General features: G+C 34.8%; 1 protein-coding gene across 4 annotated transcripts in view; it reads right to left on the reverse strand.

Moving 5' to 3' along the window:
- The window catches only part of LOC114503592 (probable ATP-dependent RNA helicase DDX60), a 100,408-nt gene that overhangs the window by 72,082 nt on the left and 15,479 nt on the right, over positions 1 to 12,847 (reverse strand). For all 4 annotated transcript variants that reach the window (XM_036031984.1, XM_028521250.2, XM_036031985.1 and 1 more), the window contains exons 5-8: positions 9,845 to 10,186; positions 8,067 to 8,183; positions 4,721 to 4,882; positions 3,036 to 3,194 (exon numbers count right to left, since the gene is read on the reverse strand). In XM_036031984.1, the coding sequence (XP_035887877.1) occupies positions 3,036 to 3,194; positions 4,721 to 4,882; positions 8,067 to 8,183; positions 9,845 to 10,186 (780 nt within the window). The remainder of the gene's footprint in view (positions 1 to 3,035; positions 3,195 to 4,720; positions 4,883 to 8,066; positions 8,184 to 9,844; positions 10,187 to 12,847) is intronic.

A 12,847-nucleotide genomic window follows, 5' to 3' on the forward strand; every position in this document is an offset into this window, starting at 1 on the left:
GATTTGGCAGCTGAACAGAGATGAAGACAGATCTCAGCTTAGTCATTTATTAACTGTGCTGATCGTCCATTTAACCTGTCTGAGCCCAAGTTTTTTACCTGTAAAATGAAAGCATGAGAGTAATGTTTTGTCTGAACAAGGTAGCTAGGGCCACATAAAGCAGGTTCAGAATAAATGGTAACTATTCCTTTCACATCCTGTAATCCACGCAATCCCAAATTACAGAAGGAAATCCACCTCTATCTAAGGAAATCCTCTAGATCCCATCCCTGCTCACCTTAATTTCCCTGTATTTTCATTTATCCTCTCTCAACTTTTATAATCAGCATTTAAGCATGCTCAATCATTAGTATTTTATTTTATTTTTGAAAAGATTTTCTTTATTTATTTGTAGGGAGAGGGAAAGGGAGGGAGAAAGGCGGGCAGTGAAACATCAATGTGTGGTTGCCTCTCGCACACCCCCTACTGGGGACATGGCCTGCAACCTAGGCATGTGCCCTGACTGGGAATTGAACTGGAAATGCTTTGGTTCGCAGGTCTGCGTTCAATCCACTGAGTTACACCAGCTAGGGCTGCCATTTTAAAAGCACTCTAATTGACCCACTTTCCTCTCCAGCTTTATCTTATGTCACTTTACTTATTCTCAACTTCTTACATATAAACTACTCTTCACCTGCATTTTATCCCTTCCACTTACTACTGAATTCACTTTAACATACATTGTGCTTCCCACCACTCCATTCATATACCTCTTAATTATGATCAACAGTGATCCTTATGCTATTAAACCCAAGGTATTATTTTTAGCCCCCAATCTCCTATAATTCTCTATAGCATTTAATATGGTTATCCACACCCACCTTTAAAAGACCCAGTTCCACTGACCTTCAGAACAACCCATTCTCATGGCTTTCCTTTGTATTCATAGAAGCAGCTTCTTCACAGTGTCTTTTGTCATTGCTTCAACCTTTCCTTAACTATTTAACATTGGAATATCTCAGGTCTCTGTCCTAAGCCCTCCCTTCATATGTCTCTCCCAAAATGATATCATCTACAACATGACATCAATTAACATCAACTGATCTTTCCATTTGGATATTTCACTGGCGCCTCAAATTCTGTATTTCTAAAACTAAACTCATGCTCTTCCTCTGCAAGTGTCCTTTGTACAATGGCATCACCCCCCAAATGCTCCAGCTAGAGATTTAGAGTCACTTGACTTCTCCCTTTCCCACATGTTCCACACTCAGTCACTAAACTTGTCAATGCTATACCTTAATTCTGAAATTACCCACTGCTATTATCCTAATTTACTACTCCCTTAATCTCTAACATTAGCAACAGTAATGTGAACTAAGGTAACAGTCATCTAACTGGCTTCCCCAGATCCACTGTTGTGCCTCTACAATGCAATATTTACATTGCAAGCCAGAGAAAATATTTTAAATGAAAGGACTACTCACCTGCTTGAATGATACTAACCAATCAATTGGTTCTCATTCTGTTTATGGTCAAGTTTTATCTCCATTCCCTTAACAAGACCTGTAGAATTCTACATGACTTGTTTCCTACCCATCTCTTCAGCTTTATCACTTTCCCATATTCTTTCTAGTCCTGTTACACTTGATATATCTCATTTTCTTGGTCATGCCATCTTCAGGATGATCACTCATGTGGCTTTATTTTCCAGAATCCAGTTTTCATCCACTCCTCAACTTGCTAACTCCTACTCATCCTTCAAGACTTGGGTTACTTCTCTTCATTTCTTAAGAGAAGCCATACTTTTCAGAATGAGTAGTTCCTTCTTCACAGTAATTTTAAAAATTCAATATCTGTCTTTGCTGCAAAAATGTGGGTCTATGAAGGTGGTAGGGTGGGATGAGTAGTTCTTATTTTTCTCACTGTATGCCCGGTGCTTCACAGAATTCATATGCATTAGATAAATATCTGTGGACTGGCTTCCGAACTAATTGGTTCTAAAACAGCTACCTTTACCATTTAAATATAGTATCAAACTCCTTTTTTAAAAAAGACCCCATGTCAATGAATCCACTAATCTCATTGCTGGACACTGGTCTAAGTCAATATCTTCAGATTAAAGGAAAAGGCTTACATCAAATAACCTAGAGCATATCAACACTTATAATACAACAATTCAAACCCTTTTAATATTCTGTAACAGAGAAATGGGTAAGTAAACCATAGTACATCCATTAAAAGTAACTAGTAGCCATTTAAAAATGATGCTAGCCAAGAATGTGAAAAGAAATAGAAAAAAATATGTGAAAAAACATATCTAGATTTCCAATATTAGAAACAATAACAAATAATGACAGATAAATCTAGGCATTTAAAATCAAGAAAATAAACCAAAATGTTAATAATAACCAAAATTCATTTAAGTGCTGGGCCACCAAATAAATTCTTCTGTTGTTTTTGCTTTCTATTTTCCTAAAGTCTATACATTTTCTCTAATTTATCCTGTATAACAGACAAAAATCATATATTATTACTCTGATTTATGAAATGCCTCTCGTGAGTAGAACACAATAGTTACCAATCCCTTATGGTTGATGACACATAAACCTCATCTTAAGCCTTGGCTGGCGTAGCTCAGTGGATTGAGTGCGGGCTGGGAACCAAAGTGTCCCAGGTTCGATTCCCAGCCAGGGTACATGCCTGGGTTGCAGGCCATAACCCCCAGCAACCACACATTGATGTTTCTCTCTCTCTCTCTATCTCCCTCCGTTCCCTCTCTAAAAATAAATAAATAAAATCTTAAAAAAAACCCTCATCTTGACAGAGATTGGAAGAAAGAAAACAGAGAGGCTTTTTCTTTAGGTTGAACGTACAGGATGCTATTTATTATTACTACCACAGAGAGTTGTTATAATTATAAAGTGATTGATTGAGGCCACTGAACTTTTAAAGCCCCCAAAGGGCTGACATTGTTCGCGTATAAATCTACTTTTGTGGTGATTGTGGTATTTCTGAAACAAAAAATAAATAAGTAAACTAATAAAGAACATATTTACCATTTTTAGGAAGGCCTGAATGTCCTTAATCCAACAGGAATTGGTGAATCTAATACGAGCTCTTTGGGAAAGAGGTAAGTGAAGTAGAAAAACCACACTGAGACAATGCAGTTTACACAAATCTTCCATCTCTTGCAGGCTTAAGCAATCACTTTCCCCCTGAATGAAATAAAGAGGGTAAGGCAGAGAACAGCCGTTCTGTGAAACAGACTAGCAGCGAGCAAAATTCGGCCGCCGTATCCTGCTATGCAGGAATCACATATTACTATGCTCTTCATTCTACATTCTTGAGAAAGTCCTTTCCTTCATACACAAACTTGACTGAGTTTATGCCAATGTGAGGTAAGAGGGACAGGAAACTGCAAGTTCAACAGCAATTTTCATCCACTCCTCAGCTTTATGTTGGTCAAGCCGATCTTCACATGAACTGACCAAGAAGCTCACGTAGAGTGATGATCCTACAGGACTCAGTCCTGACGAGCCACAGAGTAAATGCTCTATGCTGTCCAATGCATTACGTTAAAAGTTATACTAAAAAATTACCAGAATGAGAAAACACTTATCCAATCAGAATAAGGGTCAAGAAGTGGGCATGTTTAACACGCTAGGACAAGGACTTCACAGTCACGTCAGGTGTCATCAGGGTTGTAAGTGAAATAAGACTAAGACTTGTTTCAGAATACCTTCAAGGGCCAAATAGGGTCTGATAATTAGAAGTTCCAGAGACACATTTGGTGTAGTATCATTTTTGATAACAGTTTAAAATGGCATGCCTAATCATGTACAAACATTTTACTAAGGATATATTCAAGCAGACATCAAAAAGCCGAATACTGTATAAAGAATGCTAGACAAAAGATAATGAGTCCTGTTCATTTCTGAAATTGTAGGAGAGAGAAATTTCATTTTCCTTCAATCAGAATCTTTAATCAAGGATCCCCCAGCATTCCAGTTGTACACAAAATAGTCTGTGTTCAAACATGTGTGCCTGAGAGTGCATGTCTGGGTGCGTGCGCATGTGTGTGCACAAACATACAGGGATAACTATTTACTTGAGAGCAAACCCATACTGGTCAACATATTCTTAATGAACTCTACCAACCACCAAAAGGGTAAAACTTTCAGTGTCTCTCCAGCCAGGATGACACTGAGACACTACAGCAGAAATATTCTTTCAAAATACAGTTTGGTGTTGTGGAACTTGGGCAAGACAGACAGAGATTTAATCCACACTACTCTTTCATACCTTTGGTTTGAGGAATGTTACCTGGACTCTCTGAGCCCCAGTGTTCTCATATGTGAAATACGCATAATAATACCTCTCTTGAAATGTTGTTGTGAGAATTTAATAGCATGAGGCATATAAAGAGCCAAGAACATTGTTAACATTATAATACCTCTCCAAGTGCTAATTCCCTTTCTCATTTCCCCTTCCTCTGGATAGTCGGACAAATTTGACTAAACGTGTCCTAAAAGAAACATCTGCATACTAAAATGCTAAATCTTATCACAGCACAATAGGTGTTCTTTACAAACAAATTCTAGATTTTCCCTTTTTTTGAAAGTTTATACAAATAAATTAGGGAAATAAATGAATATTGAATGGAAGAAACAGCAGATAAAATCACTGAAATTTCTACAGTTGAGAACAATGATATTTCACAGTAAAGTTATAACAATCATACCTGTTGGATGTTAGTTTCCTCACCAGAGGTAGTCTTCCTTCTGTTTTCTAAGAGGCGGTGGTACATTCTCAAAGACAATGAGCATGAAGTAACACAGAGAACACGCCGAATGTCAGATCCCTCTTGCCAGAGCTGCTTAAGCAGAGAAATAGTTTCACGTGCCTGTCACAGAAGGAAATTGTAAAGTGTCATGATATTTACAAAAATATTTTTATTCAGCTCTGGCTGGTGTGGCTCAGTGGACTGAGTGCCAGCCTGCAAACCAAAGGTTCGGTTTCCAGTCAGGGCACATGCCTGGCTTGCAGGCCAGGTCCCCAGTAGGGGGCATGTAACAGGGAACCACACATTGATGTTTCTCTCCCTCTCTTCCTCCCTCCCATCCTCTCTCTAAAGATAAATAAATAACATATTTAAAATTTTTTTAATATTTTTTAAAAATTCAAAAATATTTTTATTCATAAATGATCTTACTTGAAGAAATGATACAGAAAAAAAGGATGTGACCATATAAAACTATAAATGTTGCTGCTAAAAATTATAAACTTTTTTAAGTGAGAATATTCCAGCAAATACTTCAGTAAAAGCCTTAAAAGTTTAAATATGTAAAGAGCTCTTATAAATCAATAGGAAAACATATAAGCCTTTAATGAGGCATGAGTAAATAATACACAAAAGAAACAAACATAACAAAAGAAAAATGTTCAACCTCTTTAGTAATAAAAAGAACAATTAGATATTTTACTTTTACTTTCAAGTTAACAAAGTATATTTTAATGATAATAGCACTGAAATGTGATGTCATTTTCTTTCATATTTTGCTAATAAGAGTACAAATAGGTACTGAATTCTTACAAAGCTGTTTGGTAATACTTATGATTATCATTAAGCATGGTGATACTTTTTGTTTAGCTACTTACGTTCTGAATCTAAGTGACGTAAACAGTATTAACATGTGTCCCATGATTTATGTACCAAGATGTTCATCACAGGGTTATTTGTAAAAGCCAATTTTCAAACAGTTTAAATATCTATCATTAGGAAAGTATTATGCATCCAGTAAACAAAAAAGTTGTGAAAATTTTTTGATAATTAGAAAATGTTTAAATAATATTCACTTAGAAAGTGAAAAAAGGTATATATGATATGCTCTCCATTGTATAAGAATACAGACAGAACACCATTGAAAGGATATATTCAAAAAATGTGAGTTTCTACCTCTAAGAGGTAATCATGGTCTAATGAGTATGAAAGTTTTCAGAGGAATAAAACAACAAAACACTGAAACCTAGATATTATACTTCTATTGATGAAATTTAAGTCACTTTATATTCTAATGTGAGGTATTGTATACAGGAAATTCTTATATTTTTCAAATTATATTATGCATTTTTCTAGTATTCTATTGTACCCATATAGATACATCATTTTGTGGGATTTCCATGTAGTTGTAAACAATAGAGTATGTAATGATCAATTTCCTAAAAATATTGAAGACTTGAGATGAAAGAGACAACTTACCTACAGAAAGTATTTAGGAAAGGGGTGAATTGCAGAGAACAGGACTAAAGCATCAAAGATAAGAATAAAGTGCTACTTCTTTAAATGTACCTTTTTGTATATATCCAATTCTTAGAATCATAGTAATGTTTCATATAACTTTCACATACCCCCCCAAAAAATAAATGTAATTAAAAACAACTGGGATATGGGTGGGAGACCCAAAATGAAATACAAATTGAAACCAAAGAACTCACTCTATTAATAATGAATAAACACAGTCACACTAAAGGAGGTAGACAAAAAAGGAACTAACCTAAATAACATTGGAAAACAATATTTTGACATTTTCTATAACTATATATTAAAAGAATTGCACATAAATCCTGTAATCCACTTAGTAAATGTTTCTTATGAGATATGCTTGGCAATTCTACAACTACTTCATGTTCATACTAGAATTGGAAAAAATAAGTACATATAGGTGAAGGGAGCTAGATTTCTCACAATTACAATTATAAATAAAGAAAGGGCAAGAGTATAATAAACTATATGGATTTGAATTGGAGTAAAAACATCATTATGAACATATGATAGATGAGAGGGAAGATACATATAAATAGATAGATGATAGATGAAAATAGATGTATACACACACATGAGTAGTATACATGGATATATTTCCTTGCTCTGTGTGCTGAAAAGTGCTACTAGCAATGATACCCTAGTAACAATGAACAAACATCATTCCCAGATCTTGGCTTCTAAATTCCATTTTCCAATGAAAGCAACCAGAACTCCTTGGAGAGTGGTTGGTTTTAGGGCTGGGACAGAGGAAATATAAGATGAGATGGGAACATGTTATGGTTTCAAAAAATAAGACAGTGCTCAAAAAAATGAGGCACTGTTGAAAATATTGAAGATAAATACCTCAAAAAAGTAGTTGATAAAAACAAAACAGAGGGCAGCTTGTACAAGACTGCCAGTACAAACTTGAAGGAGTTTCTAATGTTCAATCCTGGAACAATTTGAGCACCAAAATAATTATAATATTGGACTTTAATCTATAATATAAGATATATATCCATGAATTCATTCTGATATAAATAAACCAGTAAATGGCAGGGCTAGAGGATCTCTCCCTCCCAGTAGATCCCTAACGAATAAATGTAGAATGAGAGAGTGAAATAGGAAATAACCACAGGTAAAAACATCAGTGATAAGTGTTATAGACAAAGTCCACCAATGGGTTCTAAAATTAATCAGCAAAAGTTTGAGAAGAAACAGGATTTGCTCAGTCAGGAAAGTATAACTTTGCAGTGGAGAAAGCTGGCGGGCACCAGCTGAAGCAGAGTTAAGCCAAACATTCTGAGCACTTTAATACCCTGCACAGAGGACACAACAGCAATTCAGTGGCACGCTTGACAAAAACACATAACCTCATTCCAGTCATGTGAAAACATCAAATAAGCCCAAATTGAGGGATATTAACAAAATAACTGATCAATACTTTTAAAAAATGTCAAGGTCATGTCAGACAAGGAAACACTGAGAAACTACCACAGACTGGAGGAGAATAGAGAGAAATAGCTAAATAAATGGATGCGGTACTCTGGATAGAAACTAGGACGGAAAGAAGATATAAGTGGAAAAATAAGTGAAATTCATGTAGGGTCTGAAGTTTAATAATAGTATTATTCTGATATTAATTTTCTGGTTTTGCTCCCAAGTACTATGGTTACATAAGATGTAAACATTAGAGGAAGCTATGTGAGAGGTATATAGGACAGTTTTTATAATTAAAAAATTAGTTCAAATAAAAAGTTTTTAAAAAAATAAGTTTAAGTACCTCTTCCATCATATTGTCCCATATTAAATTTCCAAAAAGAGGATCAAATGCAAAAACTTTATATTCTTTCAATTGTTTAATCAGGGCTTTATAAGCATTCTCAATCTGCTGTTTATTCTGTAAAAAGAAGACAAGGCACATGAATCATCTTAAATAAAATAAGTAATTAATTTTTAATACAGTAAAATCAGATATTGAAGATAATATATTGTATTTCTAAGCAAAAAAAAATCACACTAGAATGATTATTCCTCATCAGCTATGCATTTAGAGCCTGCCAGCCAGTGCTGTTTTGTCTTTGCCAAATGAATTTAGTGCATTAAATTTTTAAAACTTTATAAAGGTATAATTATTATAACATAGAAATTACCCACTTTTAAAGGTACAATTCTACATGTTTAGGTAAATTTACAGAGTTGTGCAACCATTACCATAATTGAATTTTACACTTCCAAGATTTCAAAAAGAATCATTATTGCATTATAATTTAATGCATTATATTTTACTATGAAAAATTTCAAACATACACATAAAAAGAAAAATAGCATAACCTCCTCTCAGGTACCTATCATTCAGGGACAGCCCTTAGCAACATAAATTGCACTTTTACTTGCATATCACACAGCCCTCAAATTGATTAAAAAATAATCTATTTAAGGTTACTATTTAATAAATTTGGAAATAAATTATCTTATCAAAGATAAAATCCTCCATTAAAAAATCACTCTTAAGGAGAGACTGAGAAGAATGTTTGTAGGCACTCTTTAAACTCAGATTCAGAAACAGCCCTAACCAAATGAAATAAGGTCAGTGGATGACGGTACCTCCTCCCTGTGTGGAGACCAATCCCAGGACTATTCTGCTCACAGTATGCACCTGGAGTTTAATCACTGGAGTTCTAACTAAAGCAAAATAAACTATCTTATCATGCTTTAGGATAACCATCTGGATGTCTCCAAAACCATGAGGGGCATGTCACACTCTTTGCAAATAGTGAAAAATATTAACTGATGCAAAAATCACTCAGAATTATCTTCATATTCAAATTTCACTATAAGTAGTGAAAATTAAACAGAAATTAGATTCATTTATAAAATCAGTATGTACTTTTGACTCCCAAAAGTTCAATATAATAATTGTCAAATATTCCAATACAACCAATAAGATCCAATAAGATCATGGAACTAAAATTCTAAATACTTTTAAATTGTATTAGATTTAATATCAAAAAGTAGACTTATTTCAGCTATTTTCCTTCTTTATCACTTCTCCCTGGTTTTCTCACTAAAAGCTACATGTTTTAACTATCAGTTCATTAGTATGTCTCAGCAACACAGATGTAACTTCTCCCTCCAATTTAATGCCTTTCTGACCTTCATTAATTCAAAGGCAGTACACTGCACAGTAGTTAAACAAGCAAAGGCTAGAGTCAGACTGCCTCTTTTCAAATCCAAACTCATTAATTTGGTGTTGATGACAAGCAACTGCTTATTCAGGTATCAATTTCCTTATCTGCAAAACACAGATGATACTAACACCGACTTTCTAGGACTGTGGTGAATGTTAAATGAAATGACTCATGGGAAGAACCAAGCACTATTGTCATGACAGTGAGTGCTCAACAAATGACTGCATTCAGATTAGTGTTATTAACATTCTACACATCTCTGTTAAACTATGACAATTTACATAGAAGAGGTAAAAAATAGAACTGAGTCAAGTAACTTAGAAAACTTTGTAAAAGTCTAGAAGAAATTTGTCTTTTTGATATAAATTACCTCCTTGAAAAACACTCGGTTATTGTGTTTGCTTGGCATAAAGTACGCATAAAGTCGAAGAATATCAGATGTTTGCCCCGAGGAAAGCACAGCATTGACCTTCATTGCCCAAGACTGAATGATTAAAAAGTTGAAAAGCTGTGTTTGTAGATGGTTCTTGCCTTCATCTGCAACTATCAGGAAATATGGGCAACTCTCTTTCAAGAAAGTTTCCCATTCTTGTGATAAACATCCAGAAAATGTTGTTCGAACATCAATGGTGTTATTATGCTGAAGATGAAGAATTAAGGCAGTTCTCAAAGAAAGAAGTTCAGGGAAGTTGAAATATGCATATTCAGCATCCTGTGTGGGAGGAGTAAAATCATTATTTTTTAAATTGTTATTTAGTTATTTTCTAGTTTAGTTCATTAACACGTATCATTAAAGTCATTGAAGGAATCAATTTCAACACACGTCTGTTATGTTTCACTGTCAGAGAATAAACCCTTAATTCCTGACTGTCATTTCACAAACACCTGCCATAAACCACCACTTGGATTTAAATACATGTATCCCTCATAAAGACACATGCAATACTCAGGATCTATCTCACTTTCCCTTCCCACGCTAATTCTTCTCCTCTCCAACATCATTTCAGAGAGAAAAAATGACACAAAAATACATCCAAGCAGAGGTGTTTCCAGGAAAAGGAAGCAGCGGTGGATTGCTTTGTCTCAGAGGACTGTCCCAGGTCACCGTGACCTGCCTGCAGCAGCACAGGTTTTTCTCAACAGACTAAAATGGGTGTAATAAACTAACTGTAAGCATTAGGCTAGAACCCTGGCTCTTTATTCAAAACACTGCTTGCAAGCAGTCAGCAATGTTCAAAAATCTAACAATAATGTGGATTGCAAACTGACTGAACAGACGTACATCAAAATCCATAAGAGTAACATGATGATTACCTTCAAGGATAGGACGAGGACAGGGTGGTAGTGGTTATACAGATCTGTATTTGAAATTGTTAAAATTTTATTTAACCACATTCTTAATTTTAAAAAAGCAGACTAAATATGTTCACTTGGAGGTATTTGCCATAGAGCAAATAATAAAGAAGCAGCATTAGTGAATTTGACATTCTTCTGGAATCAAATAAGTTATCTGCTGAGTTTTAAAGACAGAGTTTGGAAGACTGGAACCCAGAGATCAATGAGACCACTGCTCATTAAGATTTCTCATCCTCTTCCTGACCCTGTGTGTTCTTACAATAAAGTCCCATTATTGTGAATAGAGAATAGTCTTAAATGTAATTCTGAATACTGAAATTTTTTCTGGGTAGTTGTTTTTGTTCTTCCTTTAAAATTTTATAAATAGTTATAGATATATTTTAATAATAAAAATCCTTTATAATATAATAAATTTTAGTTTTAGTTTCCTAATCATAGAAAATAAATCATGGGCAAAAATTGAAATCTTTTCCACTAAGATCAGGAACAAGACAAGGCTGTCCACTTTCACCACTTCTATTCAATATAGTACTGGAAGTTTTAGCCACAGCAGTCAGACAAGAAAAAGAAATAAAGGGCATCCAAATCAGAAAGGAGGAAACAAAACTGTCACTGTTTGCAGATGACATGATAGTGTACATAGAAAATCCTATAGACTCCACCAAAAAACTGCTTGACCTAATAAATGAATTTGGCAAAACAGCAAGATACAAAGTCAATATCCAGAAATCAAAGGCATTCCTGTACACCAACAATGAAACAGCAGAAGCAGAGATCAAGGAAAAAATCCCATTTGAAATAGCAAAAAGAAAAATAAAATATCTAGGAATAAACCTAACCAAAGAAGTAAAAGACCTGTATTCAGAAAACTACATGATACTCAGGAAAGAAATCAAGGAAGACACAAACAAATGGAAACATATACCGTGTTCATGGATTGGAAGAATTAATATCATCAAAATGTCCATACTACCCAAAGCAATTTACACATTCAATGCAATTCCTATTAAAGTACCAATGGCATATTTCACAGACATAGAACAAACACTTCAAAAATTTATATGGAACCATAAATGACCCCGAATAGCTGCTGCAATTTTGAGGAAGAAGAGTAAAGTAGGAGAGATCACAATACCTGACACTAAACTATACTACAAGGCCACTGTAATCAAAACAGCCTGGTACTGGCATAAAAACAGGCACATAGACCAATGGAACAGAACAGAGAGCCCAGAAATAACCCCAAGTCTCTTTGGTCAATTAATATTTGACAAAGGAGGCAGCAACATAAAAATGGAGTAAAAACAGCCTCTTCAACAAATGGTGTTGGGAGAACTGGACAGCCACATGCAAAAAAATGAAACGAGCACCAACTTACACCATATACAAAAATAAATTCAAGGTGGATAAAGACTTAAATATAAAACGTGACAGCCTTAAAGTCCTAGAGGAAAACATAGGTAGGAAAATCTCAGATATTTCACGCAGAAACTTTTTTACTGACTTGTCCCCTAGGGCAAGGGACATAAAGGAAAGAATAAACAAATGGGACCTCATGAAAATTAAAAGCTTCTGCACAGCTAAAGAAAACAGTATCAAAATTAAAAGAGAACCAACTGTACGGGAAAACATATTTGCCAATGATACCTCAGACAAGGGTTTAATCTCCAAAACATATAAAGAACTTACATGACTGGACTCTAAGAAGACAAGCAACCCAATTAAAAAATGGGCAAAGGATTGAACAGACACTTCTCCAAGGAGGACATACAGAAAATCCAAAGACACATGAAACGATGTTGAATATTGCTAGCTATCAGAGAGATGCAAATTAAAACCACAATGAGATATCACTTCACACCAGTCAGAATGGCCATCATAAACAAAGCAACAAACAACAAGTGTTGGAGAGGTTGTGGAGAAAAGGGGACCCTAGTGCACTGTTGGTGGGACTGCAGACTGGTACAACCAGTATGGAAAGCAGTATGGAACTTCCTCAGAAAACTAAAAATGGATC

Source organism: Phyllostomus discolor, chromosome 8 (assembly GCF_004126475.2).
Source record: "Phyllostomus discolor isolate MPI-MPIP mPhyDis1 chromosome 8, mPhyDis1.pri.v3, whole genome shotgun sequence".
Lineage (NCBI taxonomy): Eukaryota > Metazoa > Chordata > Mammalia > Chiroptera > Phyllostomidae > Phyllostomus > Phyllostomus discolor.